Consider the following 22,488-nt stretch of genomic DNA (forward strand, 5'->3'; position numbering starts at 1 on the left):
AACAGGAGAAGCTCTCCATTGTTAAAGACTCCTGTCTCTCATGACGGTAAAACAAACAGACCTGAGATCAGCTTAGAGTGTCAACAGAGTTTAAGCATCACCGCTCGCTCACAATAAAACACGTAATGAGTCAATTAGAGGAGGAGGAGGAACATGACGATTAATGAAGAAAAAGAAGGAGGAGGGCGAGTAGGAGGAGGGTTTCAACAAAGAAAAGACAAACAGCCGACAGTAAATCGAGACAGGGAACATTAAGCTCCGCCCACACAGGAGGAGAGACTATTCATGTCTCTACAGTGACATTTTTAAAGTTTCCTCCTCCTCACTTCAGTCTGCAGGCTGACAAAAGACACACGTCTGAAAGCTGGTGTAAATGTTTGATTTTCTTCATCATGCAAGAACTTTCATCACCACCATCATCATCATCATCATCATCCTCATCATCCTCACTGACTGATTCAAACTGACACCAACATCGAAAAGATCTTTACCGTCTGACTCCAGGTTTTCTCCTCTCTGTGGTTATACAACCTGGGATCAGAGCAGCAGGTGTGTGTGTGTGTGTGTGTGTGTGTGTGTGTGTGTGTGTGTGTGTGTGTGTGTGTGTGTGTGTGTGTGTGTGTGTGTGCGTGTGTGTGTTTACACAGCGCAACAAAGACTGGTATTGTAGGTGAACTTGTCGAGCCGCAGAAACACAAAGAGAACATCAGACTGCAGCTGCTTCTATACAAGCTGATGGATTAAAGAAACACACACACACGCACACACGCACGCACGCACGCACGCACACGCACACACACACACACACACACACACAGGGTAAAATATAATTTCATAACAAACATACAGTAGAAATAAATCAAGAACAGAATAAGAAGCGTGTTTGATTCGTTCACCTCCTCCTCCCTGATAGAAGAAGTAAAATCTGCCTGAAGTCACTTCTTTAAGGAAAACACATGATGACCTTTGACCTCTCAGTGGCTTTGTAAAGGGAGAAGGCACAGTGAGTGGGTTGTTATCATCAAATGAAACCAAACAGGAAGCAGCAGGAGCCAGAGAGGATCACATAAATATGGATTATGAAATTATTTCATGGTTGTAAATCAAATATTTTATTACTTCTGCTAAAAATAGTCCCTAAGATTCTGCAGAGTCTACAGTCGGAGCTGCATCTGTTGCAACAGTTTGTTCCTCATGAATTAGCAGCAGTCTGGTAAACAGATATAACAGGTTTTAGAAAATCCCAGCTGCAGAACATTGCCAGCATCAGGCACAGCAACAAGATGACAAGGTTTATTAACCATCAAATCCCTCATTCTGTCTCAATGACATCAGCCACTGAAGTGGAGTTTTGAAGCCTATTGATGCCGGTTTCCATATTGGAAAAGCTGGTTCAACCTAACTCTTGGTCAACCTAACAAGAGGCAAAGAAGCAGGTCTTTAGTCTCCTGGCTAACAGCTACAGTGGCCCACGTGTCATTCAAGTCAGCCATGCCCCTAATTATTCAAAACTAGTGACTTTAATATCTTAAAAACTAATCAGTTCTAAAAAATATCCACCAGAGTGTGTGGATAGGAAATCTGCTATTCAGACCATAATTCTTTTTTTTTTTTAAAGTTATATTTTTTGCCCTTTTTTTTGCCTTTATTTGATAGGACAGCTGAAGAGAGACAGGAAATGTGGGGAGTGGAGAGAGGGGGGAGACATGCAGGAGATGGTCGACCGGCCGGGAATCGAACCAGTAACCACTGCGGCAAGGACTGTAACCTCTGTATGTGGGGAGCTTAGACCGCTAGGCCACCAGCGCCCCCATAATTGTTTTTTGAAGCAGGCTGAAAACATGTTCATTTTTCTCTGTAAAGATCTGCTTTTTTGAATGCATGTATGTCGCTTTCTGAGCTTTTGCAGACAGCCTCAAGTGGACACTTGAGGAACTGCAGTTTTTGGCACTCACACATTCATTCTTTTAGACTTCAAGTTGCTGCTTGATGCCCACTCCTTTTTTTAAATAATTGAATAAAACCATTATTTGGGGACGATCCGTCAACATTAAAACTCCTTCAGCCAATCAGAGCACAGAACGCATCTGACTCTATACACACATGATCGTTTGCTCAATCTGTTTCAAAGTAGCTGTTTAGACCTTTAAACAAATCTTAATCTGTTTTGGTGAAAAGTAACTCAACTGAGTTCAGGCGTGACAATGATTTGTAATCATTTTAATTGGGCTGAAGAGAATCTGTTTTATTCTTTCTAAGGGAATCAAAGGTCAACAGAGTGAATGATTTTTAGTCCGGACAGAGAAGGAGAATGCCTAACAATGAGACTTGTAGTTTTAGATCAGCTCACATTGATCACAGAATTATGTTTCTATGTTTCAGAGTCACTAAATTATACTCACTTCTTCTGCTGCAGCGCTCTGCCTCTGAAAGTGATGAGTCAGCAAAAATTGAGCAGCCTGATATAACAAGGAAAGAAAATCCAAATTGATTTTTTGTGCTTTTTTTTATGAGTCATATGTGCACTGTTGATGGCACACTATAAAAAGTTTTTGTTTTTAGCCCATTGTTTTATAACCCTGTGAATACCAATAAAAAAATGTAATGAATAAATAAAAAATAATTAATAAATAATTAATAACTAACTAACCAAATAAATAAACAAAATAAAATAAAAACAATAAAAATAACCAATGAATAAAATAAATGAATTAGATCTCTGAGCGTTTCAGCACCATGGACAGAGAACGACAGAAGAGTTTTAAAGCTCCTGTGAGGACCTCTCTGTTTCTGTTGATGTTGGCGCCACCTCTGGACAAACATCTAACATCTTTGCTGAGTTTGCCCTGTGAATGCGTTTCCTCCTGCTGTCTCTAACAGTACCATGTATCACACGATATGAACCTTTAAATTCTGTAAATCATCTGGTCTGACACCTACCCCCTCACAGCAGGCTCAGGCCTTAAAAATGACAGTATAGAAGTTGTGAATCTTGTTGCTGATGGTCTTGTTTGCTTTTGAAGGTCCATTTTAAGTTTTTATGACTAGAATGTTTGCCCTTTTTGTTTCACAAACACTAAATCAAGTCAAACAGATCTCAGTCAAAGACTAACAGGGCTTTTATTTGAGTTCCAGCACCACAGACAGAGACAAAGAGCTGACCTCAAAAAACACTGAATGAAATGTGAGACCAAAAAAGTCCATGTTGGAGCTGTGACTGCCATCAGAGGCTGATAGAAAGAGGTTAAGAGAAGAAAGAGAGGAACAGGAGGTGGAGGAGGAAGAGAGGCAGTCAGTGATTTTGTTTCCCTCTGACAGACTGATCCTCAAACTGAATTAAACTACAACTGAAGAGATTTACTCCACGGAGCACGCTCAGTGCAGGCGGAGGTTACTGCAGGGTTACTGCACACACACACACAAACATTTTATTGATGACTGTGACTTGAACTAGTTTCAGTTAATTTCCATTGAAAGGAAGTTAGTTTTGGAAAAACTGTTTCTCTTTGAAGTCGATTCTCTCACGCAGACACAAAACTTTCTGATCAAACATTTGAAAGTTTTAAACTTTGACTCCTTAAAGTTCTTCTTCTCTTCTCAACTTTAACAGTTTAAATTAGCAGCAGTGTGTAGACTTAGAAAGTGAGCAGTTCAAAGGTTTCCCTCATGAAATCACATCAAACTTCAGAGCAGGAAGGATTGTAGTTCAGTGAAAATCAGTTGCAGGAGGAGGCCATGTTGGGAAAGAAAAAACAGCATTCAAGGGTCAGAGGTCAGAGGACAATACTGACACAGATCATTGGGAGACTTTCTGAGTCAAATATAGACCCTGTTAACACCAAGTGGAAGCAAAGGTTTCTGTGTCGTGTGAGCTTTTCAGAATTTATGTAAAACAACTCCAGCAGCAGCAGAGGGAAATTTGGATCATTTCAGCACCATGGACAGAGAAAACAGCAACAACAGCAGAAAGACAGCCGACAGGAGGCGAAGACTTCCAGGAATGTGAGAGGAACACAGAGATTTTAGTTTTTCAGTCAGGCTGGTGAAGGGCCCTGAAAATCTTCAGGTTCAACTTCATTAATGTCTGATCAAACCACAGAGTTTCAAGCATCCAGCAGAAACAAGACTCAAAGACACAGATACATCTGTTCCAAGGCCTCATCCTTTAAGGAACTTCAAACCAGTATCCACACACTGAGGGCCTGTAGAGTAATCATCTACATCTACATCATCTCCAGCTCGATGTTACCACACCCTGACAACAATCAAATGAAATTCTCAATGAAGTTTAAATACAGACACATTTCCTTTAAGATGAGCACATCAGCTGACTTCATCCCAGCCGATAACGCTTCTTCAGTTTTATGATTTCTGAAGCACAGCACGTCAAATATCTCAAACACGATCAGAAACAGTTCATAGGTGTGTCACTGATCTCTGATTCAACAGCTTCTCTCGATCCGACAGCTCTTACAAACGAACTCTGGATGTGACGAAATCTAAATACTGTTTTGTTGGACTGACCTCTGACATGCAGAACAGACCATTGTCTTCTTCATCATCAACCCAGCTCACCTCTACTCTTCAGCTGATCAGGTGACACACCCAAAAGCCACACCCCAACCCCACCCTCAGCATCACTTACCCCAGCGTTGTCATGGTGACGATGGTGTACCAGAAGGCCGCAGGGATGCTGGTGAACTTGCTCGCTGAGGATCCTTTCTCAGCGTAGAACATGACCGTGGCGAAGATGATGATGGCCATAGTGAGGGAGAAGAGCAGGAAGCCCAGCTCTGACGCGCAGCTCTTCAGCGTGTAGCCCAGGATGCGAAGTCCCGCAGAGTGACGCGAGAACTTAAAGATCCGGAAGACCCTGAAAACGCGCAGCGTGACAAAGGCGCCGCTGACGTCCTCGTTGTCCGTCATGACGAGGCCGATGTAGTAAGGCATGATGGCCACCACGTCGATGACGCTCATCACGCTCTTCACGAAGTTCCAGCGGCTCGGCGCAGCAAGCAGGCGCAGGACGTACTCCACCGTGAAGATCATGACGCACGCGGTGTCCAGGCAAAAGAAAGCCAGCGCGTACCGCTCCCCGCAGGACATCTCCTTGACGCGGCCAGGCGCGGCGCCGCACGGCACCGTCTCCACCACGTTAGCCATCACCGACACTGCGATGAAGAAGCCCGTAACGTAGTAGAAGACCAGAGCCATGGTGGAAGTGTGAGGGTTTTCAAAGGCGCGCCACATGGTCTCCCTGAAGTTCAGGTCTAATACGACCAGGTCGTTGGTCTGGTCCATCTCATCGTCATCCTGGATCCGCTCCTGGTTCTCCCTCCGCCGGTCTTTGTACTCCTCGTAGCAGCAGTCCCCAATGATCTCTGGGATGATGCCGAAAAAGGCAAGCTCCTCATCGTAGGCGGAGATGCACTCCTGCCGCGGGTAGTGCAGCTTCCCCGTGCGGTAGAAGTTTAGGACATGGCGAAAGATGTCCGGGTCCCGGTCGAAGAAGTACTCGTTGCTCTCTTCGTGGAAGAAGAAGTCCCGCTCCGTGCTGCCCAGCAGGGTATCCGGGTACCTCTCGAGCGTGTCCCGCCACGTCTGAAACTTTTGGCCGCTCACGTTCAGAACGATGAGCGAGTCCGTCCCGCGCTGCTTCTCCTTCGGCGGCACCGGCATGGGCGCGCCCGCCACCGGCATCCAGCCGATAGCTGCCGCGCGGGCGAACGGCAGCCATGCCGCCACTCCTGCTGCCATGGTGCTCCTGGAGCCCGGTCCTGGTCCTGGAGCTCAGTGGGGCTCGTTAGAGGAAGGTTTACTAATCGGTGAAGCGGGGAGAGAACATCAGGAGAGAATTGGAGAGAAGGCAACAGATGGATGATCAACAGAGTTTCCTCCAGGAAAAAAAAAAAAGATTTTACGCACGAAACTGAAGCGTGAACCGGAAAGAAAAAGCTGAAGAATCAAAGTAGAGACAAACAAATCCACATTGGTTCAGTTTTTCCTCTTTAAAAAGTCGTTGGTTGTTGCTTCGGACTCTTTGAATGTTTAGAAAGAAGCTAAACAAACTTCACGAGCTTCAGTTTTCTCTTGAAATACGTTTCTTAAATCCGGTTCTTCTGTGAATCCTCTCGTGCTGTCTCGGTTGTTTTTTCCCTCCAAACAGCGCGTTTCCTTCTGCAGCAACAAGTCCAGCATGCATCAGGAGAATCCCGCGCTCCAGACCAGGACCCGAAGCGGACTCAGACCCGCCTCAGGCATGCTCCTCCCCGGGTGTCCCTGCCAGAGTCTCCCGGTCCTCTTCCCGGTGTTCCAGCAGAGAGCCACCCGCAGCGACAGAGTGGCTCCTAGGAGAGAGGTGACACCGGCGGCTGCAGAGGGGAGATCCTAACCGAGCCAAGCCGGGCCGAACCGAACTGAGCTGGACCGCAGTGGAGAGAGAGGAGAGAGAGGAGATGTTAAGCTGGAAGAGAAGCTGCAGCAGCTCGTGCTCCGGTCACACAGGTGCTGCTGAGAGGAAACGGCAGCACACCATCTCTCTCTCTCTCTCTCTCTCTCTCTCTCTCTCTCTCTCTCTCTCTCTCTCTCTCTCTCTCTCTCTCTCTCTCTCTCTCTCTCTCTCTCTCTCTCTCTCTCTCTCTCTCTCTCTCTCTCTCTCTCTCTCTCTCTCTCTCTCTCTCTCTCTCTCTCTCTCTCTCGTTGGGGGCGTGTCCGTGGAGAAACCCCGCGCCGCTGACTCTCCGCCTCTTTACGCACAGAGACAGAAAGGTGCCGCCTTCAGGTTTAAATGAATTCATGGACACTTTGTGATCGTGTGTCAGGGTGTGTTTGACAGGGTGTGTTTGAGAATGTGTCAGTGTGTGTAGGATAACCAGCTGGGGCGGGGTCATCAAGTTTTTGTCATTTGCGGAGATTTTGATGTTTCCCCTCCGTCAGCAGGTCTCGGATCAGATCTGTCACATCCGTCAAGTTAAATCTGACCTCAGACCAGTCTTTAGAGGACCAGGTGTGACAGAGTTCCTCCAATCAGAAGACTTTAAGTATTCATCAGGAAGTCGAACATAACACTGGTTTTGATGGGAGTTTAACTGCTCCCTGCAGCCGTTTTATTTTTAATAAGGACTTTATTTTTATTTTCAAGCTGCGTCTTTAATTGTACAGCTTTATAACCCTTAATTTCATTTATTGTTTTAATTTTCTCAGAAAGCTCTGCAGACGAGCAGGAGAAATAGCTCCTCTTTGTTAATTGTTCTTTTAACTTTGTGCAAATAAACTTTTTAAAAACACTTGTAGGGAGTCGAGATGAACTTTATTTCCTCTGCAAGAAAAGTTTTAAGGAGATACAGAAGAACACTTTACATAAGCAGATAATGAAACTACACAAAGTGCTTCAATTAATACTGATGAGATAATGAAAATGGGAGAAAAAGCCTTAGATGTTCTCTAGAGTTGTAAGTTTTTCTGTTGAAAGCATATTTTTCATCTGATCAGTTAATTACAATAACATTTAATTGTAATGTCTCCTTTACTTTTTAACAGATTTTAGAAACAAGAAACTTACACAGCTTAGGATTTACAAGTGTTTTTAAAAAAGGTGAAGTCTGACGATTTTGTAAAGGAGGATGAATTTATTTTCTTCTTCTTTGATCTCAACTGACTCTGCAGGGCGCCATGTTTGAGAGAAGATTCAAGATTCAAGAAAGCTTTATTGCCAAGTGAGCTCGCACACACAAGGAATTTGACGTGGTGAATGGAACACTGGTACTTAACAAGTCAGTAAGGACACAACAACACAGTAAGGGCAATAACTATATAATAAATAATTTAATAAATAAATCCAAAAATCCTAAATAAAAATAAAAATACTATCTGTTCAAAGAAAGTTATAGAAGTACTTTTAAAGACATGAAATAAGTTAAATTAGCCTAAGCCAGAGTGTACATGTAGTTGATGAATGTAATAACAAAATATGTTATGGAATAAATTCAATATTGCACATGGTTATGAGATATTGCACTGGAAATCAAGTATTCCACATGTATGTGATATATCAGAGTAGTCTTTAGTGTTAAAGTTAGATTGATTCTACAGGCCCCAAACTGACTTGCAAGGTACCTTAGATTTTATTAAAACTATTGCTGCAATGAGTGTTGAAGCCAACTGTGATGTTTCATTACAGGCCCCCAATTCCTTGCGGTGCCCTTGGTCAGAAAGGTCATATCCTCAGCTAGCTGTGTCCACAGCTGCAGTTCTTCTAATGGCCACTAGAGGCAGCTCAAAACAGACTTCAACTTGTACAAACAATATATGAAACAAAATCGCAGGTGCGTTCTCTTCAGATTTTTTCTTGCGTATTTGTGACATTTAAAATCAAGGAAAATATTCAATTTTAAACTGGTGAATTTTCATCTGTAATCTTAAAATGTTTGTAGTTTTCTGTTAAATATTTTTGCTCATTCAAACACAGTCGATGTGATGCTTTTAGATGTCAAAAACTGATGCATAGAGGATCTTTGCTCCGATGCTTCTTGGTTTATCTTACACCCAAAGATCCTTTTTGCATCATCAGACTTTTCATGATTATTATGATTTCAAATAAAGATTTTATATCAGACATATTTTGTTTTTTTGTCTTGATCCATCCATACAGGTTGAAATTAGAAAGCTTTAACAAGCAAAGATATAATCAAGTGCAGGTTAGTCCAAAGGTCTTCTCCTCAGTGGTCGTGATGATGTCAACCACCATTCAGCTCCTTCTGTCCAGCTGCTGAGGTTTTAACAGAGCATACAGAGAGGAGGTCTCACTCTGCTCCTAATTCAGTGAACAAAAAGAGCCCAGAGGAGCTCTGATCAATGCTCTGTGTGTGTGTGTGTGTGTGTGTGTGTGTGTGTGTGTGTGTGTGTGTGTGTGTGTGTGTGTTTACATTACACACATGATCCTCTCTGTGTGCATGAAGCCATCAATCAATACATGTGATTGATGTCTCCCTGCAGAGCTAACAGAGAGTAAAAGTGTGTGTGTGTGTGTGTGTGTGTGTGTGTGTGTGTGTGTGTGTGTGTGTGTGTGTGTGTGTGTGTGTGTGTGTGTGTGTGTGTGTGTGTGTGTGTGTGTGTGTGTGTGTGTGTGTGTGTGTGTTTATGTGACAAATCTGCTGACTAAAGAGCTTTCTGAAACATAAAGACATAACTCTCTTCTTCTTTTCAGTTTAAATGTAAAATCTGACTCTTACTGACGTCTGCTCACAGCAGCTTTCCATCTTTCTCCATGGCAACGTTATACTTCCTGCTTACCTTATTAGCAGCTTACCTGTTAGCAGGCTAATAAAAGCACATTCTCCTCGTATCTCTGCAGCCTCCAGCTGGTTCTTCTCTCTCTGCAGATCAGTTCCTCTCTTCCTATCTTGCTCTCTTTCTAACTGGTCTAACCTGAATTGTACTCTGTGAACCTCACGGGTCAAAGGTCAACCTGATTGAACTGCAAAAGGTGAACCAGGAGGATTGATTCATGGGAGACATTTTAGAACAGAGTCATTTAAACCTAAAAGGTTCTTCCTCTGAGGTGTAGGAAACATCAGGACCATGCGTCAGGTAGATTTGGATTACTTTGATTAGATATCTTTTGGAGATTTAGCCCCTGGTTTCATAAACATACATTTCTTGTAGCTTTCTAAGGATGAAAAAATAAGGGTTCATCCTCTGAGGAGAGAAAAGAAGACCTGGAGCTGTTTGGTAGGCTTTGTTATTACTCATGTCAAAGGGCTCATCCTCTTGAAGCCTTGAACAGCCATACATTTTCTAGCAGTTTTACCATTCAAGGTTCATCCTCTGAAGAAAAGTACAGATCCGAAATGGTAAGGAAAATTTAACAGAGTGGTTGCATTTACTATCATGTCAGGGGTTTGCCATAGTTAAAAGAGTAGGATTAATCCTCTTGAAACCGTGAATATCCCCAAATTCCATATGGTGCTAAAATGCAAATGGTTCTTCCTACGAGGACCAGAAGAAGAAATCAGGAACTGTTGGCACAAACAAACAGGAAGATAAGTTGTGTTTCGTGTCAAAGGTCAAGACATCATCAAAATCTTAAAGGTTTATCCTCTGAGAACTAAGTACTTGCATAAAACCAGTAGTTAAAATCAAAAGGTTCATCCTCCCAGGAGTAGGAAGGACATCCAAATCTTTCTTGATGAACTGACAGATGAATTCTGTCTTTTTTCAAAAATTCATCATCTGAGGAAAATGAGTAACCAACATATTTTATGATGGGTTAAAATAACAAAAAATAGTGGAAACAGATAAAAGGGTTCCTCTGGGGAGCAGGATGTTATTATGAACTGTCATGACAGAGGGGTTACGATGAAGGAAGTGAGGGAACAATTCGCTTTGCTCCAGCTCCACCCAAAACCAATGGATGATGTCACTGCAGACTTCTTGTTAACAGTCTATGCTCCAGATTCGTTATTGTTATTAAGATGAAGGTAACATATATGAAAACAGGTAATCTGACTACAGATGAGTGTTCAATACTCATGATGTAAAAACAAAAAAAAGTGATGAAGGTTTGAGGTTTGTCAGGTATTTGGACACACCGGGTATATGTAAAAGTTTATGAAGAAGTTTGATGTATGCACTGCCAGAAATGTGAAAGTATAAAGTCCAGTTCGATGTTCATGGGGAGTTTGGGTTGCTTTTATTTACTTATGTAACTTCTAATCTTTCCAAACTTCCTCTGGCCTCGTTTTGCTTCTCAAAGTTTTATTTTTTAAACATACTACCACAAACTGCTGTTTTCTCTGCATGTGCATCATGAGGAGCAGTATGATGTGATGGAGGTCAGAGCAGCGTGTCTTGATCCACTAACATGATGCCGACATCAAAGTGCTGAGCAGGTCAGCCTGAGGCAGCTCTGACTCTCCACAGCATCAGATTAAATATGAACCGTTCCTCTGCCGTCATTAACATGAAATCTGCAGCAGAGAGAGAGAGAGAGAGAGAGAGAGAGAGAGAGAGAGAGAGAGAGAGAGAGAGAGAGAGAGAGAGAGAGAGAGAGAGAGAGAGAGAGAGAGAGAGAGCTCTATGATTCACTTTGAACTGTAATAATGATCAATCAAACAGCCAATCAGAGCGAGAGCTGCCTTTAAAGAGGGTGAAATATTCACTGCAGTGCACAGAATCATTTACCATCCAAACAAACCTTCAGCTGTGACCTTCACTCACACCCTGATGAAAAGAATCTGACCTTCATCTGTACCTCCTCTCTAACAGTCACCTCCTCCTCCGACAGACCACTGTTTCTGTTTTGATGCTTTATATTCGATATGAAGAGAGAAAACCAGGGAGCAAAGATACAAAGACCCTGCAGTTTACTGTGGAATCAAACTCTTTTTACACTGCAAACAAGTTTTATTTGTCTTCAAAATGATGCTGTGTTGTGGAGGTTGATGCTAAAATCTCTGTTTACAGATTCTACTTATACAGTCATGGCCAAAAGTTTTGAGAATGACACAAATATTACATTTTCACAAAGTCTGCTGCTTCAAGGTTTTTAGGTGTTTTTGTCAGATGTTTCTATGGTATAATGAAATACAATTAGAAGCATTTCACAAGTATCAAAAGCTTTTATTGAGAATTACACAGAATTCATGCAATAAGTCAATATTTGCAGTGTTGACCCTTCTTTTTCAAGACCTCTGCAATTCTCCCTGGCATGCTGTCAATCAACTTCTGGACCAAATCCTGACTGATGGCAGTCCATTCTTGCATAATCAATGCTTGGAGTTTGTCAGAATTTGTGGGTTTTTGATTGTCCACCCGCCTCTTGAGGATTGACCACAAGTTCTCAATGGGATTAAGATCTGGGGAGTTTACTGGCCAAGGGCCCAAAATCTTAATGTTTTGTTCCCCGAGCCATTTTGTTATGACGTTTGCTTTATGGCAAGGTGCTCTATCATGCTGGAAAAGGCATTCTTCATCACCAAACTGCCCTTGGATGGTTGGGAGAAGTTGCTCTCGGAGGACGTTCTGGTACCATTCTTTATTCATGGCTGTGTTTTTAGGCAAGATTGTGAGAGAGCCCACTCCCTTGACCGAAAAGCAACCCCACACATGAATGGTCTCAGGATGCTTCACTGTTGGCAAGAGACAGGACTGATGGTAGCGCTCACCTCGTCTTCTCCAAACAAGCCTTCCTCCAGATGCCCCAAACAATGGGAAAGGGGATTCATCAGAGAAAATGACTTTACCCCAGTCCTCAGCAGTCCAGTCCCTGTACCTTCTGCAGAATATCAGTCTGTCCCTGATGTTTTTACTGGAGAGAAGTGGCTTCTTTGCTGCCCTCCTTGACACCAGGCCTTCCTCTCAAAGTCTTCGCCTCACTGTGCGTGCAGATGCACTCACACCTGCCTGCTGCCATTCCTGAGCAAGCTCTGCACTGGTGGTGGCCCGATCCCCCAGCTGTAACACCTTCAGGAGACGGTCCTGGTGCTTGCTGGACTTTCTTGGGCGCCCTGGAGCCTGTTTGGCAACAATTGAACCTCTCTCCTTGAAGTTCTTAATAATTCGATAGACAGTTGACTGAGGTGCAATCTTACTCGCTGCTATAAACTTCCCTGATAGGCCCTTTTTGTGCAATGCAATGATGGCTGCACGTGTTTCCTTTCAGGTAACCATGGCTAACAGATGAGGAACAATGGTGTCATGCACCATCTTCCTTTTAAAGTGTCCAGTCACTCAATCATGACAGATTGATCGCCAGCCTTGTCCTCATCAACACCCACACCTGTGTTAATGTGTGTGACACCTGTGTGTCATTGAAATTATGTTAGCTGGTTCTTTTGTGGCAGGGCTGAAATGCAGTGGAAATGTGTTTTTGGTGATAAAGTTCATTTTCAAGGCAAAGAGGGACTTTGCAATTAATTGCAGTTGAGCTGATCACTCCTCATAACATTCTGGAGTATATGCAAATTGCCATTATAAAAACTGAAACAGCAGACTTTGTGAAAATTAATAGTTGTGTCATTCTCAAAACTTTTGGCCATGACTGTACATGTGTAATCTGCACACAGGGGTCTGGGCTTTAATATGAGAAGTGTTAAGCTTTCTGTTTGTAGTCTGAGTAGTATTGACCAATCAGGTATCACCGGCTTTTGTGTGTGCAGGAAAAAAAGCAGGCAGAACACATCCATTAAAATGACATCCCAAACATCTACACTGAGGCACAAATCGGCTTGATGCTGTGTCACTTAAGACATTCATTCTGATGGAGAAGAAGCAGAAGATGCTTCCATCTTTCTTGAAGGAAATGAGGTATTGACAGTATGAAGCAATACTCTTCATGGCTCCCCATCACAGACCGGATCAACTACAAAATACTTCTCCTCACCTTCAAATTCGTACACAACCTCGCGCCTCCATATCTTTCTGACCTCCTCCATACTGCCACACCCATCTGCACCCTCAGATCCTCCTCCTCCATTCATCTCACTGTCCCCCCTGCTCGCCTTGTTACCATAGGGAGCAGAGCGGCTGAGGCTCTGCTCCCCAGCTCTGGAACTCTCTCCCACCTGACCTCCGTAACACTGACTCACTCCCACATTTTAAATCCAAACTCAAAACCCATCTGTTTAAACTGGCTTACTCCATCTGACCACAACTCCACTGTCCATTCACTTAAAACTTTTTAAATTGTGTTTTATTTACTGTTTGTTATTTAAACTCTGTTTGTTTTAATGTTGTAAGGTGACCTTAAGTGTCAAGAAAAGCGCCTATAAATAAAATGCATTATTATTATCGCTGTTCTTTTAAAATGATGTTTAACTCAATGCACCATAAAATAATAGTTTTTTGACAAAATGTTAAATAAATAAATGAACTGTATTTTATTTGTGTGATTATTTCTTTTATTTGGTAATATTTAGCTAAAACAATGGGCAACATTTACATAATTAATTTAGGTAATATAACTTAATAGAACTCAGAAATTTAAATGACCAAACAGAAAAAAATAACACGATCTAATAAATTATTTCATGACTGTAAATATTACAGAAATATTTACTTGATATTTATAAATAAATCAAAATTATAACATCAGTATAATTAAGTAACACTTACTCAATGTCTTCACACATGTTACATTAAAGGCCCTGTGAGGAGTTTTGAACTGGCTGAGAAACAGACTGAAAATGATACTGATGCCTCTTTATGACCTTCAATAGCAAACAAGACCATTAGCAACAACACTGACACCTTCTCTGTTGTCATTTTTAATGCCTGAAACCGCCCTGAGGGGGTAGGTGTCAGACCAGATGATGGACATCTCGCTTCAGAAACAGACTTCATTTGACTGTTTACATGGAAAATAATCACATTGCCTGATGAAGTTGACTGTTGAAGACAACAGGATGAGGCTTTTGTTGAAAACACTACTTTTGCATGTATAGGACAAGAGATAAGAGGTATCGCTTTGTCCACAGGGGGCGCCAGAATCGATACAAAACAAAAGTTCCTCACAGCAGCTTTAAGTAACATGTATGAAGTAACGTTATTTTACTTGACAATGGGAAGTAAGTTTTAATTGATATTACAACAGTAAAATTTGCTGAAAAATTATGAGTGCAAATTGTGACAAGGTTTTTTAAAGTAAATCTTACAAGTTCTTTTTTTCAGTGCATGTAGGTTTCTTGACTTCCTGGAATGCATCAGAAAAAATGCATCTGACCTGTATTCAACAAACATTTGAAAAGTTGTTTTCTTCTCGTTCTTGAAGACAGACATGACAAAGCTCGACTTTCTACAAATCTGCATCATGATGTTGTTATTTCAGCAAACTTGAGACCAGTTAATTAGAAGAAAATCACAAGAAAATCTGTTTCTATTTCAGGGTTCATACCTCCTACCCGATAGCCTCTGTGTAACTTACTATTTACAGTGAAGCTGAGACTCACCAGACGAAGATGAACAAATGCTCCTCTGGGGGATGTAATCAACCAAAAAATGACAGTGTGTTTCTTGCAGACATTTGCCAGCTGGTTACAGATGCATGGGAAATTATTTATTCTTAGTTGCCATCACACGCAGATTAAACATATAAATAAGTAATAAACTTGAACTCCAGCACACTCAGAGTTTTGCTACAAACAGATATTTGCATGAACATATGCACCGAGCTAACAAAAGCAGCTAATATGTAGAAATGACTGAACAGGGATCAAAGAAATGTGTTTTATATTTATATGCTTACAAATGACCTCTGCAGGGATCAATAATGTTTTTGAATTGAATGAATAAACTGAAATATTTAGTGCTTCAGTGGTGGATGTTTGTGATTAGCAGTCACTGAGTGTTGCTGCAGCTCCTCTTTAACCTGAACCATCTCTCCTGAAGCTTTTTCCCCAGAAGGCCTCACACTTCCTCCTTCTCACACATCAATGTGATCAATATGAATCCTCTCCTCCTTCTCTCCATTCTTCTTCTTCTTCTTCTTCTTCTGCTTCTCCTCCTGCACGTCGAGCCTCTCAGGAGACTCCGTCCTGAAACGTTCACACCTCTTTGACACAAACAGAAAATATCGAGCGACCTCTTCAGCTGTTTGTGTCTCCGGAGAGACGTTCACACGAGAGGTCGTTTTGTTTTCCCTCCATTATTCAGGCTGAGGATGCTTTCTGTACGCTGGGTTGGACTCGCTCAGAGGAAGGGTTGTGCTCAGGAATCATCGGACAGATCAGTGTTTGAGGTTATGTAGAGGAAAGACATTCTTCATACCATCACTATCTCTTTAAACAGGAACATGATCTGCTGAAGCTGCTGGAGTTTAAGCACTCATACACGTTTCCATGCATGTTTATACTCCAGACAAACAAAAGAAGAAATATTAAATCTTCCTCAAAGTGAATGTCTTTATAAGAGTGTTGACTTTCCAACTTTTCACGAACAGTTTATTAATTACTATTTCCCTTATCTTCAGTTTCTGATTTCCTCTATACTGAGTGGAAACTGAGTCCCCTTTTCTTTTGCACTGTTCAAACTACAATGACCTCAGAGAGCCTGAAAAAAAGCATGACATACTGTGAAAAGCAAACAGTGTAATGGTTGTTTAAGTTTGAAACATTTAATCTCGGCGATTTAGCCTGGAAAAGAAGAAATGGTAGTGACTTTAATGTGTGTTTCTTTTGTTTTAACTGTCTTCTTCTGTTTCATGACAATGAATATTTGACATGACCTGCTGTGCGCTCTGACTCTGGACTTCAGGAAGTCATGGGGTCATGTAAGCCCATGTTACTGGCCTTATAAATATATGTATGATGTAATAGTAAAATAAAAACTTCATACTTCAAGCTATATATTTTTAATTATTAGTTTGTCTGCTGTATTTTTCGTTGTCTTGCAAAATCAACCTTTAAACAGTGTTTAAGGTAGAGAAAAAAAATGTAAGGAAAAGAGGGGCAGACTCAGCTAAAAAATGAAACTAAAGATTGTGGTTCCTGTAGTTTCTTAACAGTGTTTCACTTTGAGTTTTAACCTATCCTACTTTGTTGAATATTCAGTATATCTAATATATGTAAGCATTCTTATGAGCAAAATATAAATGTATATAAAGGCGGAGGAGAGGCACACAATTAAGGAATAGTTTGCTTGATATGAAGTCAGAGTTGAATCAGAAGAAATGACGAATTGAAGGATTATGAAAGTAGTTAATTCAACTTTTTGTACAAGTCTTGACTTTTCCAACTGTCTAACATTTTTTTAATATATGAATTTCCCAAGAAATGTTATTTATGTTTAAATGTTTTTTATTGAGGTAGCAATAATAAAACATTCAATGTTAGAGATATTTTCCTCCTTTTCAATTAAATGAAGAAAAACTAAAATAACAAACAAACATTCAAGTCAACAGATGTAGTGAGTAACACTAAAAGGAAAACAAAAACAACAACATAGAGGAAAAATAATACTCAAAACCACCCACCCACGCTGTCGGGACTTTACTTCCTGCCACTCCAAAGGAGGCCAGAAATATTCAGTTATATTATATTTAATTGTTTTTGGGTGCAAAAAATAAAAAGGAGAAAGGGTAAACAAAAGAAGAAAAAAAGGATAAAGTAGTGAAAATAAAAATATCATTTTATTTACATACGTGCCTTAACTTTTTCCCACTTTTGCTTCATGTTCTGAGTGTATTTGTAATATACACTAATATCTTCATCTGTAAAAGTGTTTTATTTTGAATAGCAGGAAGCAGGAAAGGTAGAGTGGAGTGAAAAAGGGGGATACATCTTTAATTTATTTAATATTTATCAATTATTGATCATTAGTCCCTCTCTGCGCTGATTTTAATGTCCCTGTTTCTTCACCTTCATATGTACAGGCAGTGAGCTGAAATGCTGTCTCATATGAAGCTCATAACAGATTCTGAAGTATTAGTATTAGTAGTACACGTCTCATACTTCATGAGATTTTGACGATTTTTCATCCTGAGTCCAAACTGAGCCTCCTCTCCTGCCGTCTGTTTGTTCTGCTGCATTCAGATCAGCTCAGGGACGCTCGGTTTGAAGTCGCTCCCCTCTGCGCCGTACAATGAAGAAAGTTTTTATTTCCCAGAAGGCCATGGGGCTCGTCTTCACACAGACTAGAGGAGGAAGAGGAGACCCAGAGGAGGCCTTGCGTCTCTGCTGCTGACGGAGAGAAAAAAACTCGACAACAGAAGCTCCCGTCAAGTCTGCAGGTCGATTTTAGAAAGAAAAGGTGTGAACAGACCCCCCAGCCCCCCTCTCCTGTTTCCCATCAGCCCCTGGGGCCTGCGGCAGAGAGGGTGTGTGTGTGTGTGTGTGTGTGTGTGTGTGTGTGTGTGTGTGTGTGTGTGTTTGTGTGTGTGAACTGTAAGGAAGCTGCTGTTTGGCCTTGAAGAGATTTTCTCAGCAGAATCCAGAGTTTGAGTCTTAAAATGAGATTATTTATTCATCATGTTTGTTCTGCTCTGTGTCTGACTCTCTTTCAGGAGTTCATCTCGTCAGATTCACACTGACAGCTGCTTCACACAGCTCCAAACACACGGCCTTCAAGCAAACCTTGTTTACTTTTCTCTGCATTTAAAGATCATCTACTCTCATTTACATGTTACTCATTAGCTTTCAATCATTGAAACACATGATGGCAGAATGTTCTCATCAAAGAGATTTATAGTCACTCCAGTGTATGCACTGGACGTACTTCTTGGACGGTCTGTTAGTTCAATAAAGTGCAAAGCAAGACGGATTATATGTTTGCTATTTACATGAATAAATCTCCAAAAGACTCCCACCTGTCACTGAAAGAGGCCACGCCCCTAATTTTAATATGCTGTAAACATACGAGTTATAAACAAACTCAGCCCCATACAGTTATCATAAATAGAGAAAATTAGCTAGAGAGACCAAAACTATTTTTGTACCAAGCTGTAAACAAGCTTATCTTTTCTGTAAAGTTAGACATTTTAATATGGACCTCTATGGGGACTAGTGGTGGGGATCGAAAACCGGATCTGACTTAGAACTGGTTCCAATTGATCAATTCCATCCGAATTGATCACCTCAAATGTTATCGATTCTTCTTAATGATTCATTTCCCAGCACGACGTCAAGTCACATCACGTCAGATAATGTCAGGAAAAGCATTTTTCCTCTCCAAATTCAAAGTCTTTTCCTCCAGGTTCGGGGGTCCACGTCCGGACTCACACGGCCAAAAATGAGGCATCAAGAGCGTATAAAATACCTCCGCGATGACCCCCGGAGGAAAAGCGTTTTTCCTCTCCAAATTCAAAGTCTTTTCATCCAGTCTTGAGAGGCCATGTCCGGACTCACACGGCCGAGAATGAGGTCAACCTATTGTTCAGTATGTTCACGTTGAATATGTTCATGCTCAGTCTTGTGCAGACCTAATTTTGGAAAAAATAAAATCCCTCCTTTAGGTGCAGAAGACTGTGTAAGACAACTTTTTTTCCCCTCAAGAAAATACTCAGGAATCGTTAGGAGAAGTCATAAGGAATTGGATTGATAAGCAGAATTGACAATGTCATTGACATTAATAAAATCTTATCAATTCCCACCCCTAAATGGGGACTAACATGCTTTTGGGACCAGCCTCTAGTGGTCATTTGAGGAACTGCAGGATGTTGCTGCATGCCCTGCACACATCCTGGATCCCAAAACCCTTAACTGATGTCCTCTCGGTCCTCAGTCCTTGGCCAAACTTGAAGTACTTATTGACGGTGGCATTCCAAAGCACTTATTCCTAATCAGAGGAGAGAGGATCAAGGAGAGAGGAGGGAAATCAGAGGTGTGATGAGAGAGGGTACGCTACAGCAGGTCGCATTTTAACAGACATGCCCTCGTATTGAACATCACTCACTGATTGAACGCTGCAGTGCTTTGTACTTCACTAAAACTTCTGCTGTGGTCTATAAGTTGTCAGTTTGTCTCATTCTTGTGAACACCATTACTTAAAGGTCAAAGGTCAGAGTTTCTATATTAAGCCATGATTCAATTGTTTTTGTAATTATTTTTCTTTGAGAACTGAATTTGTTTCTTTTTCTTTCATGTTCCCTTTCTTCCTTTGTTTTTAAAAGTTTTAACATCTGAAGTAATTAATCTTTTATTTCTTGCCTGAAGTAAAAGTCAGGTACCTTAAACTCTACTTCAGAACAGCACTCGGATAACCGCAGCTAACAAAGAGCTCAGAATCCGTCAGTGTGTCTGACTGTGTTGTAATAGCAGTAATGATAAATGTGTGCGGCTGAAATGAACCTGTTAAGGTGTAAATGAATCCGTGTTGAGAAGCTGCTCTTGTTCACAATAATGAAGATTATTTGGGAGCCTTGCTGTAGACATAATAACAGTGTTAAAATGAATCATCAACACAACAGTAATCCTCTTTAGTCTCTTTGTGGACAGAAAGAAAAAGCTGCTTCTATTTTTATTTTCCGTCTCTGAGGAAACAACTCACTGCTCCAATTATTACAGCTTTACCTCTGTGTGATCATCATTAATAACTCCAGTTTAATCTCCATCCTGACGCTGAAGTCAGGCTGTTGGAACATTAAAGTATTGAACAGAGGAAAGCTATTGGCTCAGATGAGTGTTATGAAACTGGGCCCTTATTGTACATATATTGAGGTCTACATGACTAACTGGTTTCTAAAGTTTTAAATGTCTCCAGCAGATGAATTCATTTTGCAGCAGGTAAGCAGGCTGCAACATAATCCTTGATGGATCAAAGTGGGTCCACTAAAAGATCTTGATTTTGTCCCTGACAGGCTCAGGCTGTCATTCTAATGGCCCTTTTCCACTACACAGTTCTAGCCCTACTCCACTCGACTCGGCACTACTCGACTTGACTCTTCTCGGTTTGTTTACCTTTTCCACCAGCTCGAGTACCGACTCACGGTGGGCGGGGTTGTCATAACAAAGCTGTGCGAAACTGCTGCACGAAACTGCGTTCACGTCATTTTGAACGTGACACAAACACAACATTCACAAACAATGGAGGACATGGAGGCAATGGTGTACTTGCTAACCTTAACCCCGTCAACGGACCACGGAGAAACTTTGCGTGCAGACATTGTACAGTACGGATGTCGTTTTTTAAAAATGGCGGGTTTGAGTCCTGTGTTGGGCGTTGCGCTCATGACTCTTTGGTGACGACATTCTCTGACCAATCAGTGACCGGCAGTCCGTCAACGTCACTTTTTAGTATCGGCTCAGCTCGCTTGGAACCAGAGCGGAGCAGGTATGAAAAACTGGTTTCTGACATAAGGTACCGCACCCGTGGAAACACAACACAAACCGAGCAGAGTCGAGTAGAGTAGGGCTAAGACAGGCCGGTGGAAAAGGGTCATTAGTGTCTGATAACATTACAGAAATGATCCAACAAAGATATACCTTTTTGTTCAAGAGTAAGATTATCTTTAAGCCAGAAACAGCTGTTCCATCACTCTTTACAAACATACCAGACTCCATTGATTAAAACAGTGATTTTACCTCAAAAGGACAGAGGAGTTGTTGGTCTACCTCTCTCGGTGCGTTGCCTTGTTTGTAAAATTGTGTGTCTTCGAAGTATTTTGTTGGCTTTTAACTAACAATTTGAAGCCCCAAAGTCACACAATAAAGAAAGTGATCATCAGAGGCTGCAGTAGAGCAGTAACTCCCTATTGTCTGTCAGGTAAAATCACAGTTTTTATCAATGGAGTCCGGTGTCTTTGAACAAAGCCTTGTCACAGCTGTTTGTTTCCCTGATAGTCATTTAGACCACAAATTGGTTGAAATTGGACCATGCTTTCAAATATCAGGCCTATTCTGTACCCCCCTTAAGACCATGTGATGTAATCCTCCAGTCTCTCTCTGATTGGCTGAGACAAAACTGCAAGTATTTGAAGTTTAATGGCAGTAAAAAAAAAAAAAGCTCTTGAGAATATTATAGACCTCTCTCAGTTGTCATTTCTAAAACCTTGTAATGTGTGAAACCAAATACAACAAAGGCTTCAGTTCCTGCCTCATCGACCTTCTCTTGCAGTTTTCCCATCATGCCTCAGCCTCTCTGAGCAGCATTAAAACTGCAGAAACAGAAGTATCACATAAAAAGCAGCCGTTAGCCTCATCTGAGGTTTAATGTTGTGTTAATAAAACACTCCACAGTAATGTGGTGATCAGCACAGAACAAGAGAAATGAAAGCAACCCCTTTACCCCCTCCTCTCCAACAAATAACCAAGGGAACTCTGGGTAATTCAGCCGATTAGAGCTCCAACAAGTCTTACGGCGGGTAATTACCTCCTCAGGAATTTATTTCCCTCTGCAGCCTGTAAGCTTTATGGCTGAGCAGGATTTTAACTCAGAGTTATAGAGAAAGGTTAGAGAGAGGAGGTCACAGAGAGGTCTGCAAGAGGAAAAGTTACAAACTGACGATGAGGTTCCAAATGAAAATCATAAACTTTAAAAAAATAACAGGATAAGAGTCAAATTCTGAGGGGAAACCGATTAGTAACAGGGTTATTGATCAAAAATGATAAACAGTTGTTCGATCTTAGTGTACATTAAATAACAAGCACCCACATGCTCCAGATAACTGTTACAACAAGCAATGCTCAACAAGAACACGTTGATTTACACTGCTAACCAGCTTATCTATTAGAATGAAAGCTATCAGCAGGTATATCCGCTGGAACGCTGGTGTGAGAATACCAAAAACTGCAGTCCAGTCAGTGAATGATATCCAATACTGGGGCGTGTCTGTCATTTAAAAGGCTTCTGAGAGGGCTGCTCTTGTGTATCCTCTCAAATCGATCATCCAATTCCCCTCCTCTCTCCTCGATCCTCTCTGCTCTGAACAGCCTCAAGGCTGATTTATACTTCTGCGTCGAATCCACGGTGGAGCCTCCGACGGTGGTCCGCATAGCTCCAGTATCTACGCAGAGGTCTACGCACGTAGCTGACGTGCACCTCCTCCAAAATGTAACTATC

General features: G+C 41.6%; 1 protein-coding gene across 1 annotated transcript in view; it reads right to left on the reverse strand.

The window, feature by feature from the left end:
• kcnd2 (potassium voltage-gated channel, Shal-related subfamily, member 2) overlaps window positions 1–6,533 on the reverse strand; it is a 105,392-nt gene extending 98,859 nt beyond the window's left edge. The window contains exon 1 of the mRNA XM_034674152.1: window positions 4,646–6,533. Coding sequence (XP_034530043.1) covers window positions 4,646–5,757 — 1,112 coding nt within the window. The 5' untranslated portion in view covers window positions 5,758–6,533. The remainder of the gene's footprint in view (window positions 1–4,645) is intronic.
• Between the last annotated feature and the right edge of the window lie 15,955 nt (window positions 6,534–22,488).

Source organism: Notolabrus celidotus, chromosome 21 (genome assembly GCF_009762535.1).
Source record: "Notolabrus celidotus isolate fNotCel1 chromosome 21, fNotCel1.pri, whole genome shotgun sequence".
In the NCBI taxonomy this organism is placed as follows: Eukaryota; Metazoa; Chordata; class Actinopteri; order Labriformes; family Labridae; genus Notolabrus; species Notolabrus celidotus.